Source organism: Canis aureus, chromosome 5 (assembly GCF_053574225.1).
Source record: "Canis aureus isolate CA01 chromosome 5, VMU_Caureus_v.1.0, whole genome shotgun sequence".
In the NCBI taxonomy this organism is placed as follows: Eukaryota; Metazoa; Chordata; class Mammalia; order Carnivora; family Canidae; genus Canis; species Canis aureus.
In genome coordinates, this window is record NC_135615.1 from 48799666 (window position 1) to 48818708 (window position 19043).

Sequence of the window (19043 nt, forward strand, 5' to 3'; positions counted from 1 at the left end):
GTTGTTGTCCTACTTACCCATAAGTATGGCTGGTGGACAGTAGAGTATCTTAACAGAACAGCAGGTAAATTAACAATAACCTGCTGTTTACAGTGCCTTATGGTAAGCATTGTTTAGTTAGGAAACAAAATGAGAAAGGGAAAAGTAAAAAGCGGCCCAACACTGCCTAAGACAGCTGAAGAAATGAAGTTATATACTGTAGGACTTGTTTCAGAAAAATTTGAGGATAGATCTAATACATTTCATATTCACAGTCACCATTCTGTGTCAGTTTATAACATCTATTCAAATGTGAGACACCTAACCAAGCATGCTTTCTCAAAGGGGCAAACAGATATAAACTCTCCTGGGCTATTTCAGTTTTCAGAGCCCTCAACTGGAATATAAAGAACAGGTTTATTGGAGTCAGATGGTCTTAAGTATGGATTCTGATTCTCATATTTGCCAACTGTGTGGCCCTGGACAGACCCTTATCTTAGAGAGAACCATAGTTTCCTTATCTCTAAGATGACTACAATGTGGATTCTTTTTTTTTTTTTTTTTAAAGATTTTATTTATTTGTTCATGAGAGAGACACAGAGAGAGAGAGAGGCAGAGACACAGGCAGAGGGAGAAGCAGGCCTCATGCAGGGAACCCGATGTGGGACTTCCCGGGTCTCCAGGATCACACCCTGGGCCAAAGGCAGACGCTCAACCGCGGAGCCACCCAGGCGTCCCTACAATGTGGATTCTTAAGTTCTTAAGGCCTAAAATAAGATGATGAGATAATGCATAACACTTTCTTTCTCATTCTACTAGTCTTTTGCCTGTGTTGGGAAAGTGGGCCCAGGGGAAAGCTTATCAGAGAAAGACATCATGAAGACCTAAGGAGTCTTCAGGAATAGATTTATATAAACTTGGAGTGTTGGACAAATCATAAAAGTGTTCATGGAGGCGGCTTGGTGAAGCAGACAGTGCAGAGCCCACTGAAGGTGTGCTCTGCAGGTTCCCACGGTTCACACTGGCTGCCCTTCTTGTGTATCAAAATAAGAGGTCTGTCATTGTGGCTTACTCTCTTTCTGATTTTTTCTGTCTTTCCTCCCTCCCTCAGAAAGGAGGATGGTGAATGGTGGGAGTGCTGGCTCTGGTCATTCCCACAGAACCAGATTCCCAGTAAAGTTAGGCTATTTTTGGTGAATTTTGCATGTTGACCCGAAAGCACCGACAAATTGAATGGAACGGGAAGACTGCGTATTAGTTGAGGGCCACAGGTTTGCTGGAAGGGAACATTGTCCAGGATACCCATTAGGTGTTTTGGAATATCTGTGCTTTATTTTCTTTTTTGACAGCAAAAAAGATGGTTATTTCCTTCTGTCTTTTCACAGAGCCTGGTCAAATGATAATCAGTTCTGTGCCCTTCTGCTTATTGCCCTGCTTAACTTAAATGATCTCAAAAGTTTTCTCTATACAGTGTACCTGAGGCATTATTTTGAAATTTTCCCAGAAATGTTTTATTAGTGAATTAGGAACTAGCACACCAGATTTATTAAAGTAAGGAGAACATTTTCATGAGTTGAACTTATTTTTCAAACACGGGTGACTAACATATTAAGACTGAATTGTGCTGAGAACAATACTCTTAATTAGGGTCACAGTTTTTGTGTGGTCTGACCCAAGAAATTTTGTGACTGTAGTTGCTAGCACAACTAATTATACCAGTGATCTCCTATTTGTGACTGCAATTAGGCATTTCATGGCCTCTAAATAAGTATAATTAGTTAATTGGATCATGCATGAAATTCTAGCCTCTCATAATAGCCTCTGAGAACAAAAATAAATATGATAAATATTATGAATTGTTTTATAACTATGGAACCCTGGGAAATACCACAAGTGATTGTTCTGCTTCATCTGTGACTATTTCATAAGAATAAACATGATGTTAAGAAGTAGGAATTAAGCTATGAAATAGTCTTCATTCTCTGCCTTTGAGACAGAGGGAAAAGGGAATCACTTTTTTCATTCTCACCATTAGAGCAGGTGCTGGTTGCCTTGCTTCTCAGCCTCCTACCCCTCACTTGCCACTGTGCCTGTGCTCTCTCCCTGTTAGCATTATACACACTGTGTCTTCTGGAAAATAGGGAGAAGAGCCACATCTGTCAAAAACTCCAAAGTGTCTTTTATGGAAAATGTGCACCTTTTGTTTTAATTACTGAAGTGATTTACATATTAACAAAAACCTGTGAAGTAAAAAGGACATGAAAAACAAGCATCACTGATGGGGGGGGGGGGGGGGGCTTGGCACTAGAGAATGGCCAGCCGATTTATTCAGTCACAAATCCTAATGCTCCACACAGCAGTACGCCCTGCAGGCAAAGAGCAGACTCAGTCACACGCAAGAGCATTATCCTGGAAATGCTGATGCAACTCTATTCTAGCAGACCTTATAGTACATCATAGTTTCAGAGAAAAGATTTCTTCCACATTGAATAATCAGTCTTGAATTATAAGGTGAGCTTTTGATTGTTTACCTGTTGTTTTAATCTACAGTGAAATGACTTGTTTGCTGTGACTGTCAGTCTTAAAAAGTGTAATTTTCTTCGGTTTAATTAGGCTCTTTTTAAGTTTTTGCTGGAGATGCTTTCTTTACGTGGGAGAGACCTGTTCTAAGTACATACAGAATACAAGGTTAAATAAAAGTACAGGGTTTCTTAGCTGTGTCCCTTTGTATTATATTGCTAAAACATGAGGAATGGAATGATGATTCTGTCAAGAGACAGAAGTGACTAATCTTGGAATTTATATATGCACAGCTGCACATACGGATCCTAACGTACAGAAGTTCTTTTTGACCATATAGATAGGCAGAGGCTAGATACCTGAGTGTTGAGAATGTTGGTTTTTGGGGACTGTGAGTCTGGCTCCCATCACAATACCTTTCTTCTTTTCTCTGGACCTCAGTTTACTTTTCTGTACAGCGAGTTTTCGTGAGGTGAAATGTGATTGATTGTATGTGTAAAATACATAGTATAAGGTTAGTGTGAGATGAATATTCAATAAATGGCAGCATTTACTCTCAGGTGGATAAGTAAAGGTGCCATTCACTTTTAGAAGTATGTTCGCTAAACTAGATAGAGTGATTTGTACCCTAAAGACAGACATTTAAAAATTTTAAACGTAGACTCTAATTAGAAACCCAACATGTGTAACCTGATATTGTTAGGTTTTTCCTTGAAGGAATAAAAAATTAGCATACAAACCAGCACCTAATATTGCACTGTGTGTTGGGATACCTTTTATGTTGTTAAGTTTTCATGACTTTTTTGTTTTTGGCTTTACTCTTTTTGGCAGCTCTTCTCATGTGTTCAGTGGCTTATCTGGGTCTGGTTAGCTTAACTAACAACATTCTCGTGCTCATTACTATTTACTTTAATGGTTAGTATTTACTTAATACTCATAAGTACTTACTTTAGTTTTCCATTTTGTAATCTAGCAGATTTATAATTTTTCTTGGTAATTGTAGTAGATTAAAGATGGCCACACATCCTTTGCTACTCCCTTTGTTTAGACTTGGGGTCTTTGTTTTTTCATCTTGTCAATTTTTTTTTTTTAAGATTTATTTATTCAGACGGGGGGAGAGAGAGAGAGAGAGAGAGAGAGAGAGAGAGAGGCAGAGACACAGGCAGAGGGAGAAGCAGGCTCCATGCCAGGAGCCCGACGTGGGACTCAATCCTGGGACTCCAGGATTGCCCCTGGGCCAAGGGCAGGCGCCAAACCGCTGAGCCACCCAGGGATTCCCCTCATCTTGTCAATTTTTAAAAAATGTTTGACCAACAGAACATGGCACAATAGATGCTAGGCCAGTTTCTGGGCCCAGGCATTAAATGACTAGACTAGCAGGTTCACTTCCTGTCTTGTGGAAGGTTTTTATCTGAGTTTCCCTGTAAGTGGTCTGGCTGTCCTGAAGCTACCAAGCTCTGAGAAAGCCCATACTGTCCCTCTGGAGGGGCCGTGTTGAGGCAGGGAGAAAGTTAAGAGGAGAGCTTCTCCCCTGCAGAATCATGGGATCCAGTGATACATTCTGTATTAAAGCCAGTAAATTTAGGGTAGATTTTAACATAGGTCATAGATAACCAGAATAGTGGTTATCTATCTGATAATACTTCATTCATGCTTCTCGTGGTTATTTATTTTTCCAAATGCTAAATTTCTCTTAGAGTATAGGATGTAACAATGTGTGAAAATGAAGTTCTGTTTTTCAGTTTTTCTCTAATGTTGGATTGAGTTAGATATTTGTCCAAATTGAATGGTTATTAATAAACAATGTAGCATGATCTTGCATATTCTGCAGCTCCATTTTTTTAAAAAATAGGTTCCACGTGCTTCATGGAGCACAACACAGGACTTGAACTTGTGACCTTGAGATCAAGAGTAGAACGCTTAACCAACGGAGTCACCCAAGCACCCCTGCATCTCCCATTTTTAATGATTTTTTTTTTTTTTTTTTAAACAGTAGTTCTTCCTTACCTTCATGTTCTCATTATACCAAATTTCACCTGGTTTGACTTCAGGGTTTTTTTTCTCCGATAAAAAGAACTTGAGATCAGGTAACTTAATTTTGTGTTCCTGTGGAAGACTGCGGAACCCTAGGCATTGAAAATATAAAAGGAAGGCAGAGTGGATGGGGTGGTAGCTAGAAGTTTTGACAGAGATGCTAAGGAAGAGTTGCTAAAAGGAACAGTATGCACAGGCTTCAGCACCACACTCTTTGTCCATCCCCTGGCATGAAGTTCCTGTGGGCAGCAAAAATGGAGGGATAGGGATGAGTTTGAAAAATGCCACCTTTGTGACAGTAGAAGAGGAAAAAATTACCCAAAGCATCTCAGACTTCTAAGTGGCCTTGTGGGCCCCCCTTGGGGCCTGGCAGGCTGGAGAGAAAATGCCTACCGGGAAACAAAACATTTAAAAGCTGATTGTTGAAACCAAGGGAAAAGGAGAAACTAAAAGAGGTTTCCTGCTAAAATCACACAGCAAGTGGACATTAATTTACAGGAACCCATTATTACTAACTTAAGCATTTAATGTCACTGATATTTTGCTTAATTTAATATGTTTTCTTAATTGGTTTATTAAATATAAAATACTTGTAAGGGTATTCACAGAATCACTTGCAATCTGAGCCCTCCAGTCCTGTTCTACCCTTTGAGTCTACATGTACTCAATTTCAAAGTCCTCTACACAGAGGTTTGCTGGGAGTGTACCTTTTGGATCTGAGTAAACTCTGCAGTTTTCAAACAGCTATCTGTATGTATAATCTTAAGTCTAAACAGCCCTACGAGGTAGGTAGGAATTATCATCCCTATTGTTTAAATAGAGAACTGCCACCTCAGAGACACTAAGTGGGCTAGCCTGGGGCATATCTTGTCCTTTCCAGATCAGAGCTAGTTGATCAAACATTCCTTCCAGTTGGAAATGTAAAACAGTGGGTATGTGAGGTGGGGCAAAGTGGTAACGGCTTTGTACACCTAAATGTTTGAGGGAAAAGATAGTCTCTCGGGGCATGTAGAATTCATTAATTCTTGTTACTCCCATTTTCTGGGAATATGGGGTGCTTGTCCACTGACACTGTTACTGGAGAAGTGCAGAAGTAACCAAAAAGGCCTTTGTGGTGATTTGCCTTCTGCCTCAGTGTGAGTCTGCCCACATTCGCTCACTCTTTGGTCAGTTATAGGATGTGAACAGGTTTAAGACTACTGAGTGGATTGGAACTGTTTGCCTTGTGCCAAAGAATGCTTTTTTTTCCCCCATCTTTTTCTTCTTCTCAGGGAAGTTGCCTTTCTAGTTTTGGTGTACTTTGGCTTGTATGTTGTTACAGGGCATCTTTTTGATAGAAATCATGGTGTGCAGATTAGGTGGTAGAGTGGAAAGAAGAGTAAAGAGCGTGCTGGATGGTGGAGAAAAAGCTGGACCAGAGCTGAAATGTGATGTGGATAATTCAGAAACTGAATGATGCACACACCAGTGATTTGATAATTGCCTTTATACACTTTGAGGTATTGAAGCTAGGAAAGCAATTTAAAAGTATTGAATTTGTTTCATTGTAATTCATAGCAAATAATTAAGTGTCCTTTGTGAAAGAACCAGTAATACCTTTATAGATGTCAGGTCCTCTGGTAAGTGCTAGAAAGGCTGAGTTCTCCCTAAGTTCTGTATAGTATTTTTGGTTGAGTCCTTACAAGGGTTAATATTTCTGACGGACAGCAGAATGAAGTGTTTAATTATCAAAGAGCTTTATTTTTAAAACTACAAATGTTTCAGGCATGTGTTGGAGGGAAAGAAAATAAATGCCCAAAGTGGGACTCTGAATTAATAAAATTTGGAGAATGACTTACTCAATTTGGTTAATTTGGTTATTAAGGCTAATTACAGCTTTTGTAGTGGTGACTGTTAAGATAAAAGACCATATCTATTATAGCTCTGAACTTGAATCTAACATTAAGAACATCCTTTCAGGATGAAACCTCTCTTTGGGGAGGTGAGCAATAAAAGAATGTTATAGGCAAATTAATAAAGGCTTGGCTTTAAAAATTCTTTTCATTCTACAACATGGAGATTTTCTAATTAGAGAAATGTAAGCATGAAAATCTAGGATGGATCTCTTTTTTCCTCAAATCATAGAAATCATTATTTAAAGTTTCCAAGAATATTTAGGATTTTGCTTTTAAGGACTATAATCTCTATTTGATTTTTTTTCCTCATCTTTTCCCTTCCCTTCCCTTCCTGTCCCTTCCCGTCCCTTCTTTGATTTTTTTTCCTCTTCTCTTTCTTTCTCCTTCTCTTCTCTCCTCTCCTCTCCTCTCCTCTCCTCTCCTCTCCTCTCCTCTCCTCTCCTCTCCTCTCCTCTCCTCTCCTCTCCTCTCCTCTCCTCTCCTCTCCTCTCCTCTCCTCTCCCCTCCCCTCCCCTCCCCTCCCCTCCCCTCCCCTCCCCTCCCCTCCCCTCCCCTCCCCTCCCCTCCCCTCCCCTCCCCTCCCCTCTCCTCCCCTCTCCTCTCCTCTCCTTTTTCCTTTCCTTTCCTTTCCTTTCCTTTCCTTTCCTTTCCTTTCCTTTCCTTTCCTTTCCTTTCCTTTCCTTTCCTTTTTCCTTCCCTTTTTCCTTCCCTTTTTCCTTCCCTTTTTCCTTTCCTTTTTCCTTTTTCCTTTTTCCTTTTTCCCCTTTCCTTTCCTTTCCTTTTTCCTTTTTCCTTTTTCCTTTTTCCTTTTTCCTTTTTCCCCTTTCCCTTTCCCTTTCCCTTTCCTTTCTTCTTCTTTCTTAGAAAGGGAGAGAGAGACAGCAGAAGGGAGATGGGGACAGGGAGCTTTAAGCAGGCTCCATGCCCAGTGTGGATCCCAATGCTGGGCTTGCTCTCAGGACCCGGGGATCATGACCTGATAATGAAGCTACTAGTCACAGCACATCTTGCAGGGCAACCTCTTGATTTTAGTTTTGTCTGATAAAGTATTCATTTAAGATTAGTAGAAATATACGATTAAAAACATCTTAGAAGAGAAACAGAAAATGTTCTTTTTTAAAAAGATTATTTATTAGAGAGTGAGAAATAAAGTGGGGGGAGGGTCAGAGAGAAAGGGAAAGAGTCTTAAGCAGAGTACATACACACTGACTCAGGGCTCCATTTCATGACCCTGAGCTAAAACCAAGAGTTGGACACTTAACTGCACCACCCAGGTGCCTTTGAAGTATTCTTAATTTTTAAGCATTAACTGTTGGCTATTATGATTTTACTTTTTAAAAAGATAATTTGATGATTTGGAAATTTTTTTAGTTCAGTGTAGCCTCTTAAGTATCAATGGCAATTTTTGATCCAATGTGTAGCTTTTATTTAATTACTTGTATGTAACTTTTTTCATGTTAGGGTAACCATCCACAACCTAAAACATGGTAAAGTTATATCCCATTTTCTAATGGGATTCCATGGAAAAGGCTATTAATTTCAGGTTCTTTAGGAACCATTTGGATTTGTCCCTTGCTTTGCAACAGTGTGTGGTCATGTTTCATTTGAAGCTCATTTTCCTGTTTCTGGGCATAGGAAAGGCCTAGGATTAATAAGGTGGTCATTTATGCAATGTCCATTGGCTTGTTAGAGGATTTCTGTAGAAAGAATACTCGCTTAAATCTTTGGAGTACCAGTAGACAGTATTGTTTGATACAGATATTATGTAGCAGCAGTTTGCTTTAGACTTTACATACAGTAAGATTCTTACTGTACTGTAAAATATTGCTATAAATAATATAAAAATACATACACTTGTGGTTCTTGGATCATCATGGAGAGCAGGCTTGCCATTGCAGCATCCAGATAGGGCCCCGGGGATATTCAAAAATGGTATTATAGTGCTGCAGTGTTCAATAAACTGTGGGGTTAATGTAAGATGATACAATATGTGAAAATGATGGTGTAAAAGAAGCCATAAGAAGACTTCCTAAGAATCTTTATAATGATAGGATGATTTACATTGAGAGCACTGCAACTGACCATGAGGCAGCAGGTTTTCCCTAACGAGCAATGGACAGAATGTGAGGATAAATTCTACCTTGAATGATACCTGAAAGAGGTTAGGTGGGAAAAAGGAGAGAGCAAAAAATGAGCAAAGAAAGAATCATGTTTAAAAAAAAAAGAATCGTGTAGTTGAAATCTCTGGTTTCACCTGTCCTCAGAGTATTTTTATAAAGTTGGTTAAACCTGAAATGAACAACTAGAGAACTCTTTGAACTGGACAGCCCGGGTGGCTCAGTGGTTTAGTGCCACCTTCAGCCCAGGGTGTGACCCTGGAGACGGGATCGAGTCCCACATCAGGCTCTCCGCATGGAGCCTGCTTCTCCCTCTGCCTGTGTCTCTGCCTCTCTCTCTCTGTCTCTTGTGAATAAATAAATAAAATATTTTAAAAAAGAACTCTTTGAACTGTGAATGTATTACTTTAACTAAATGTCTATTATAATTATTAAAAATACATATTGTCTAAATATTTTGCTGTACAGTTTTGAGTTTGGACAAATGAATAGATTCCTGTAACAATAACTGCAATCAACATATGAAACAGTTACATCACCTCCAAAAATTCCCTCATACTGTCCCTGTGTGTCATTTCCATTGCTAACCCTTAATCCCTTGCATTGGTTATCAGTCCCTTAGGTTTTACCTTTTCTAAAATGTCCTATAAGTAATGAGAGTGTATGTATGTATACCTATACATATTCTTTTGATTCTGGTTTCCTTCATTTAGTATAATCCATTTGAGATGTTATGTGTACATCAGGGATTTGTTTCTTATTGCTGAGTAGTTATAAGTTGTACCAATGTGCCAATTTATCTGTCCATCAGTTGAAAGACATTCAGATTGTTTCCAGTCTTCTGCATTTATGAATAAAGCTGCTGTAGAGGCACCTTAACTCAGTTATGTGTCTAACTCTTGATTACGGCTCAGGTCATGATCTCAGGGTCCCGAGATTGGGGCCTTGCATCAGGCTCCATGCTGGGTGTGGAGCCTGCTTAAAGATTCTCTCTCTCCCAGTGTGATGTTGAATACTAGAGGTAAGAGCAGACATCTTTGCCTTGTTTAGATTTCAGGAAAAACGTTCAGTCTTTTTCAATTATGATGTTAATGTAGGATTTCTTTCACAGATGCCTTTATCAGGCTAAGTGATCTTCTGTTTTGCTGCGAGTTTTATTTATTATGAAGTAAAGTTGAATTTTGTCATTTACTTTTTCTGTTGAAGAAAATTAAAATTACTTTTTCTGCATCTGTTGAAATGGTCATGTTTTTGATTTTTTCCTTAATCTGTTAATATAGTGATTTACACTGATTGATTTTTTTTTTTTTAATGTCAAACCAACCTTGCTTTCCTGGGAAAAACTGTACTTAGTTGTGGTTTATTTTCCTTTTTGTATATTTCTTAATTATATTGTCTAATATTTTGTTGAGGTGTTTTACTCCTATGTTCATGAGGGATATTGATTTGTATTTATTGTAATATCTTTGGTTTTGGTATCAAGGTAGTGTTGGCCTCTTAAAATAAGTTGGAAGCCATTCCCTTCTCTGTTTGCAGGAGGATATTGTGTAGAATTGGTATTCTTTCTTAAATGTTTGGTAGAATTTTCCAGGGAAACCTCTGAACCTGCATTGTTAGAGATTTTTAATTACAGATTTAATTTCTTTAATAAATTTATTACTATTCAAGTTATTGCTTCTTGAGTGAACTTTGATGATTTTTGATTTTTTTAAGGAATTGATTTCTTTTATCCAGTTAGTAGAATTTATAGGCATAAAGTTGTTCATAGAATTCCATTATGAGCCTTTTAATGCCTCTCTGGGACCTATTATGATGTGCCCTCTTTTATTCCTGATACTGATAGTTTGTCTTTCTTTTTATTCTGATTGTAGCTTTATTGATTTTATTAATCTTTTTAAAGAACCAACTTTTGGTTTCATAGAATTTGAGGGGTGGGCAGTGTTCAATTCAAGTTATATTCTTCCTTCTATTTGCAGGCTTTGATTTCTCCTTCTCTTTCTAGTTTCTTAAGGTAGATATCTAGATTAGTGCTATGAGTCTTTTCTTCCTTTCCAGTATAAGTATTTAATACTCTACATTTCCCTCTGAACTCTTTTTAGCTATAGATCACAATTTTTGATGTATTTTATTTGTAATTTAATTCAGTACAGATTTTTCTTATCGCTTCCTCTTTTAGTCATGAGTTATTTATAAGTGTTATTTATTTTCTGTTACTGATTTCTGGTTTAATTCTGTCATATTAGAGAATATACCTTGCATGACTTCAGTTCTTTCAAATTTGTCAAAGTTTGTTTCATGGCCTAGAATGCAGGCTATCTTGGTGAATGTTCTTTGTGCATTTTAAAAAGAGTAGTATTTTGTTTTATTTTTTCTAGTAATGGTAGGTGAAATATTCTATAAACATCAGTGAAGCTAAATTGGTTGATAGTGTTTAGTTATTCTTCATCCTTGTTAATTTTCTTTGTACTTGTTTTATTAGTTATTGAAAAGGAGTATTAAAGTTTCTAAATATAAATATGAATTTGTCTATTTCTCCATTAAGCTAAATACTTTATATATTTTGAAGTCTTAATGTTAGGTTTAGCTTTACTCATGTAGGATTCTCATGTGTTTTTGGAGAACTGACCCTTTTATCCTATTATGTCTCACCTTATCTGAAATAAATATTCCTTGTTCAGAAGTCTACTTTGTCTGATATTAATATTGCTACTTCAGCTTTATTTTGTAAGTGTTTGCATAGTATATCTTTTTTCCATCCTTTTCCATCTAATCCATCTATATCCTTATATTTAAAGTAGCTCGCTTATAGCATAGAGTTGGGTCTTGCTTTTTAATCTGATTTTACCATCTTTTTAAATTTCTGTGTTTAGACCATTTACATTTAATATGGTTATTGATGTAGTTGAATTTAACTCTACCATTTAATTGTTTTCTGTTTATCCCCTTTTTTTCCTTTGTTCCTTTAATGCTTTCTCTTCTTTGCATTGTTCTAGCTTTTTTTAGTATTTTATTTAATCTATTGTCTTTTGTAGGGATCCCTGGGTGGCGCAGCGGTTTAGCGCCTGCCTTTGGCCCAGGGCGCGATCCTGGAGACCCGGGATCAAATCCCACGTCAGGCTCCCGGTGCATGGAGCCTGCTTCTCCCTCTGCCTATGTCTCTGCCTCTCTCTCTCTCTGTGTGACTATCATAAATAAATAAATAAATTAATTAATTAAAAAAAAACTTTTATTGTCTTCTGTATTTGTATCTCTTTGTATCATTTTAATGGTTTTAGTATTAAACATACATAACTTTAACCAGTCTACTTTGAGTTGATATTTTCCCACTTTAAATAGAATGTAGAGTCTAAAATCTTATAGGTCCTTTTACTCTCCCTTCTTTATGTTACAGTTTTTATGTGTATTACATCTACATACATTTAAAATGCCACAAGGCAATGTTCAAATTGCTATTTTCAATAGTCATATTTATTTTAAATAACTTAAAAGGACAGAAACATTTTGTTATACGTAGTCAGGTATTTATCATTTCTATTGCTCTTCTTTTATTCCTATGTTTCCCAGTTTCCCTGTGGTATTATTTTTCTTTAGCATGCAGAACTACCTTTAGCATTTCTTCTAGAACAGATCTCTTTGGCAACAAATACTTTACTTTTCCCTGATGTGAGAACCCTTTATTTCACCATCAATCCTGAGCAATATTTTTGCTGGATATAGAATTTTGTGTTGACACTTCAGTTTCTTTCAACACTTTGAAAATATTGTTCCAATGTCCTCTGTTGTCTGTGATTTGTGAGGAGAAATATCGAATTATTTGAGTCATTCTATGTATGATGTTTTTTTATTATTTGCTTTCAAGATTTTGTTACTCTATCTTTGGTTTTCAGTGCTTTGATTATGAGATTTTGGGGCATGGCTTTCTTTTTTGCGGGGAGGCATGGCTTTCTTTGAATTTACCCTTTTTGTGGTTGGCTGAACTGCTTCTATAAAATTCATATATTTTTCCAAATTTGAAAATTTCAGTCATTATTTCTTCCACATTTTTCTGTATCTATGCCTCATCTCCTGGGACTCTACTGACACAAATGTTATACCTTTTGATAATTTCCCACTTGTCTTTAAGGTTTTCTTTGTTAAGATGAGACCATTATTATCTTCACATTCACTAACTTTTCCCTTTCTCATATCCCTTTTGCCACCGATATCCCATCCAGTGAATTTCTTATTTCAGACATTTTTTTTTTCAGTTCTAAAGTTTCCATTTAGTTCTTTTTATAGTTTGTGTTTTACTCCTTTCATTAGTGTTTACCTTCATCTCATGGAGCATAGTTAAAATAAAGTTTCTGATTTATAATTCTAACATCTGGTTCATTTTAGTTGGCATCTGTTGATTGTTTTCTTCCTTTGAGAATTGATCACATTTCCCTGTTTCTTTGTAAGCCAAGTACTTTTGGATCCTTGACATTTTGAATACTGTGCTGTGAAAGTCTGGGTCTTTTTTTTTTTTTTTTCAAAGATTTTATTTATTTGAGAGAGAGAGCTACCAAAGAGAGAGAGAGGAGTGGCGGGGGTAAGGGGGAGAGGGAGAAGCGGGCTTCCCACTGAGCAGGGAGCCCCACTTGGAACTCTATCCCAGGATCCTGGGATCATGAACCTAACTGAAGGCATACATTTAACTGACTGAGTCACCCAGGCACCCCCTGAAAGTCTGGATCTTATTAAAATCCTCTGGAGAATTGTTTTGTTTTGTTTTTTAAAGATTTTATTTATTCATGTACTAGAGACACACAGAGAGAGCAGAGACACACACAGGCAGAGGGATAACTAGGCTCCATGCAGGGAGCCCGATGTGGGACTCAATCCCAGAACCCCAGGATCATGCCCTGAGAGGGAGGCAGCCGCTCAACCGCTGAGCCACCCAGGCGTCCCTTGTTATTGTTTTTAAAGCATACAATCAACAACTGGGGTAGATTAAGACCATGAGTTCTGTTTCACCTTCTTTGGATGACGATATCCATAGTTTTCAAAGCTTTGGCTCTGCTGCTGCCTTTGGTCTTTCTGGTCCACAGGACTTGGGCCTGTTGATAGATAGTATTTAGGGATCTACCTCTCCAACTCCTGAGTAGGAGGAGGGCCCCTTTTCTCAGTTTTCTCACCAACTAGATGAGATTTCTCTTAAGTTTTTGTTGTATGTGCCCTCTACAGAGTTTTCCTAATGGCACTAATCTTCTGTCCAAGCCAGGAGACAAAAGACGGGGGAAAAGTAACAGGAAATCAGCCTGATATAGCTTACTTCTTAAACTTTTATTTCTCCAGTCTGCTTGCCTTTATTTACTTTGTATAGTACTTAGATTGCTGCTTTTTGTATTCATGGGGAGAGAGAAGTTTAGTGGGTTTATTTCATTTTAACTGACCACATTTTGTTTTTAATTGGCATTTTAAAATAAAGAAATGTAATTTTTAAATATCTGTGGCTTAAGTCAGTTGTGGCAATTTTTATTTTCTATTGGTAAAAGTTACTTGATCCTTAAAATGTCAGATTCTATAATAGAAGAATTTTATAATTGCTAATTTTATTTATGTTTTATTAAGTTTTTAATTTAATTTAATTTTTTAAAAGATTTTATTTATTCATGAGAGACACAGAAAGAGGGAGAGAAGCAGAGACACAGGCAGAGGGAGAAGCAGGCGCCATGCAAGGAGCCTTATGTGGGACTTGATCCTGGGTCTCCAGGATCATGCCCTGGGCCAAAGGCAGGCGCTAAACTGCTGAGCCACCCAGGGATCCTAAGTTTTTAATTTTAATTCCAACATAGTTAACATACAGTGTTATGTTAGTTTCAGATGTACAATATGGTGATTCAACAATTCTGTACATTACTCAGCGCCCATCATTGTAAGTGTACTCTTTAATCCCCATCACTTGTTTTATCCATCTTCCAACCTACCTCCCCGCTGGTAACCAATCAGTTTATTCTTTATAGTTAAGAATCTGTTTTTAAGTTTCTTCCTCCCCTTTTTTCCTTTGTTTTGTTTCTTAAATTGCACACATTAGTGAAATCATAAGGTTAAATACCTTATACTGTCTTTCTCTGACTGACTTAATTTCACTTAGCATTTATAATGTCTAGCTCCATCTGTATTGTTGCAAATGGCAATATTTCATTTTTATGGCTGAATAGTATTCCACTGTGTGTGTGTGTAAGTGTGTGTGTCCGTCAGTACATGCCACATCTTTATTCATTGATCTATTGATGGATACTTGGGAAGCTTGTTAATTTTAAATGTGGAAGAATGTAAAGCATCTCTTTTGGACAGAACAAACTGTTCATTTCTGTCTTTGTTTTTCACTTGGCTAACACAGTTGATTAAAATAGACACAGATACACGTACCTTTTCAAAGAAAAAGTTTTGTGAATGGGTCTGAAATACCAGAAATTAATAAAGTAAAACTTGAAATTTTAGGACTTGTGAAATAATTGTTTGAATTAGCTATCTCTTTGAAGAATGTAGAAAGGAATGATAATTTTTATCAGTACTTTATTCAAATTATGAGCTATACTATTTTTTTTTGAGCTATACTATCTAAATTCATTATAGCTTTTCCTTTGAAAAACAAGTGAAATTTTGATTGTTTCATGATTTCATTCACATAAAGACATAAATTTACTGATTTCACTTATAAGATCAGTTTCTGGTTAAATCATTTAGAGAAATATGTTTAAGTGAATTTTGGTTTGAAAAGATTTATTGATATATAAATATGCAAATTATTTGATATGCAGATATGCATACGAATTTAAAGACATACTAAAGTTTGGAAAGCTTATAAGAAGACTAGGAAACTATTTGTGTCCATTGTATACCTTTATGATTTTATTGTAAAAATGTAAGTTTAGTTTTTGCATTGAAGAACCATTTAGAGTGGTTTGTTGCAGCTTTCATATATAAATATATAAAACCTATTTGTACATTAAAGTGGCAAATTGGACTGTAGGGTTGTATTCTTTATTGACATTTTTGTTCAAAATGTCACATAAGTAGGGAGATGATTATAGTTGGCCTTTGAAATATCTTTCATCTTTATGTGCAACAGTGTTTGGATCTTTGGTTGAAATTTGGACTCTGTGGTCCTTCCATCAAACTCTGTATGAGATTTATGGCTTGAATTAAATAAGGAGAGAATTGAGTTGTAAAAATGATAGAACTGGGTCCATTCTGAAAGCATTTAAAATGTATCATTAAGTTATTAGAATTGGAAATTTTTCTAATTTTTGAAATTGACTTCCCTCCTCCCTTTAAATTAGGTGCTCTGTGGATGTGTATAGTTTTAAACCCCCACTGCAAATTGGAGCAGAAGGCCAGTTGGCTAAAACAGCTGAAAAAGTGGAACAGTGTTGATGTCTGTCCATGGGAAGATGGAAATCATGGCAGTGAATTACCCAACTTAACCAATGCTTTGCCTCAGGGTGCAAATGCCAACCAAGGTGAGACTGCAGTAATATTCTGCTCACTTTGTATTTGCTTAATTGTAGATATATGCCTATAATAATAACTTATATGTAGGAAAATTATTTTGCCCACTAGAACTTAGTACAATTTAAGGACTTGATGTTTTGAATATGAACCTATGTATTTTTAATTTTTACCTGATCCTTTGTGTGTGTGTTTTCATATTAGGATACAGATGGATATTATACTTTTATGTATTAGTATGTGTCAAAATTCCCTATTAATTATTTACTTTGGGAAATAATGTAAAAAGTCATGGAATAGGGTGGTAATATATTACCTTGTAAAAAAACTAAATATCGAGAGGCTTGAAAACTGTGTGTTTTTATCGCTGTTGGTGCAACCCAATTTGTATTTGAGTTACTGTGTAATTTGATCAGTTAAAAATTGTTAGTTTTAAAATAAAGCAAGTAAATGTTTATGACTGTGCTGGAGGGGCATGGGATGCTGTTGGCTTTTGGAGTAGGAAAATTCTTTATTGTAAAGGATTGTTCAGCATACTTGTTCCCACCTACTATAAGCTAGTAGTGCTCGCCAGTCTTGGGGACAGCTGAGAGATGCTCTCAGACATTTCCATATGTCCTCTTATGCTGTTTTTCTCCAGCTTTTCCTTTTCTGTTGGGCCTACCTATTTAGCTCAAGTTCTTCTCATCTTCAAAAAAAACCAAATCTTTCCTTGGCCTCATTTTCCTTTCCAGCTACTATACTATTTTATCCTCTCTTTCAGAACCAAGTCCTTAAGGAACTTAAGTCTTACAAATAAAATTTTCATTCACTTTTTCATGTCATTATTTATGTGTCTTTGTGCTTTTTGGGGTTCGGGGGAAGGATGCCCTTTTTGGGGTTCAGGGGGAAGGATGCTGTGGGGGATTTGACCGACTTGAACGTTGTGATCCATGTAAGGTGGGAGTTACATTACACTGAAAGGATCCAGAACAGAGATTTTCATTCTGTATAGGCTGGCCCTGTATGGAGTTGGTATTACTAGAGTGAGTCGGACATTGTGTTGAGTATGAATGTTAGAATAGTGTTTTCAATCCCTACAAAGAAAGAAAATGAGATGTATTACTCCACAGGGATTTGTCTAATCAAAAAGAAGTTTTAGGACTTGGAAAAGTTGATTATCTGGCCTTGCTTTGTCTGGAAATATATGTCTTGGGAATTTAGTATTTTTATTGCCCGTGATCATTTTGTTTAATAATTTTGAAGAAAATTAGTTTATCCCAGTTTTCTTCCAGAAGCTTAGGATTTTCAAGTTCAACAATTCAACATTTATTTTCTTCCATTGCTAGGAAAGTGTTTCCCTATACATAGGTAATTACTTTAATCTCCTTTTCCTTAACTATATTTGGAAGTTTCACTCCCACCTGCTTTTTGGTACTGCCATCCTAACATTTTACAGTTTATTTTACTTTGCATCTGGTCACTTTCCCTTTGATTAAACATAAATATTCCATAGGCTTTGGAGAGCCTTTAAGAAAGTGGTCTAGACTCCAGATGAAACAGGTTATTTTGTGTATGGTTTGGTCTAAGCATAGAAGTCAAAATCCATTCTAAGGGCAACATTTCTCACTGTTGGGCCTGAAGGCACCAGGGTTCCTGTCTTTAGCAGAATATCCACGTCCTCCAGCAGAAGAGATATCTCTACAGAGGGACTCTGATGTTTAGCCTGCAGTACTTCTGCTGGAGTACTGAGTAGGCTTGGTAGGGGAGAGTCTGCGGTAGCCAGCAGAGCCCAGCTGCCACACATTGCAGCTGGGTAGAGTGTGTACATGACGTAGGCCGTGGGCAGAATTGGTTGTGTTGGCACATTGGAGTGAATATTTAGGGGGAATCAGGCCTTGTCTTTGCTAAGGTTATTTGTTAGAGTTAATTAACAACAACAGCAACATTAAAATCTACACTCTGAAAGAGTAGGGTTTTTTTTACATATGCCAGAATGATAGCCAATTTTTTTATTTTAATTTTTTGATAAAAGAGCTATTAGTTTCTCCCTTTTTATATTTCTGAATTTCCCAAATTTTCTTTTATCAGCATGTATTAATATTATACCTACTTTATTCAAGATTTTAAAAATAAATTTGTATATGTATCATTTTGAAAATTTGGGGTTTTTTTCCATCTTGATGCAAAAGTCTCCAAAAAAATTTTCATTTTTCATCTTGTTGCAAAAATTAAAAAAACCCACAAACCTACAAACATGTAAAAAAAATTGACTATAATTTCAATGCTAATCAAATTTTGTGTATCTTCGTTAATCATTGTCTATGTACATAATCTTTATTTCCCATGTTATTAGAGACTATATCTTACATTTTCATTTAGTTATTATTTCATTAGTATTTAGCCTTGTTTTCTTTTTTTTTTTTTTCTATTCAGAGGAGCTAGAATACTTAGCCTTTTTTGTTGTTGTTAGAATTGGTTTTATTGATCTTATGTAGCTAACCACCATTCAAAGTGTGGTGTATTCCTACACCTTCTCTTTGCTCCTACAGTTACATACAAACATGTGAGAAGTTAAGGGTTTTGCTTTTTTTTTCAAATGGAGTCATGGTCTACCACTTACTTTTTTATTATTGATTACCACAGTGAGCCAAATTGAGAGGTAGAACTCTAATTTTTTAAATACATGCATAATACTAAGATGCTTTCTCAAGGTCTCCTTTTAGTTTTAAGTTCTGTTTCGGAAATGACAGAGCCACTTAAAATGTGTAAAATTTGAACTTGGGAATATTTTAACAAATGACAGTGAGAGGTAATGGAACCAGTTGCTTGTCAGGTAGGACTATCTTTGCTCAGCAAAAAGCCCTGATAGATTCAAAGGCCCTTAAATGTAGGGTCACTCCTGTTTGCAAGGTGTGCTCCTCTGTGTACTAGGCAAGGGCCATAAGAGATCCATGCCTCTCTAATCATGCTGTCATACATTTTGATATGTCTCCCATTCAAATACAGATATCTAAGTTGACCTGAAGCCAAGCTGGAGTAA

At 36.6% G+C, this 19043-nt stretch overlaps 1 protein-coding gene and 1 pseudogene across 1 annotated transcript in view; both read left to right on the forward strand.

Annotated features, from left to right (window-relative positions):
• ZSWIM6 (zinc finger SWIM-type containing 6) overlaps positions 1-19043 on the forward strand; it is a 193493-nt gene that overhangs the window by 153330 nt on the left and 21120 nt on the right. Inside the window, exon 5 of the mRNA XM_077897942.1 lies at positions 15853-16032. Within this exon, the coding sequence (XP_077754068.1) occupies positions 15853-16032 (180 nt within the window). The remainder of the gene's footprint in view (positions 1-15852; positions 16033-19043) is intronic.
• On the forward strand, positions 7307-8667 carry LOC144313271 (cytochrome b-c1 complex subunit 7 pseudogene; annotated as a pseudogene).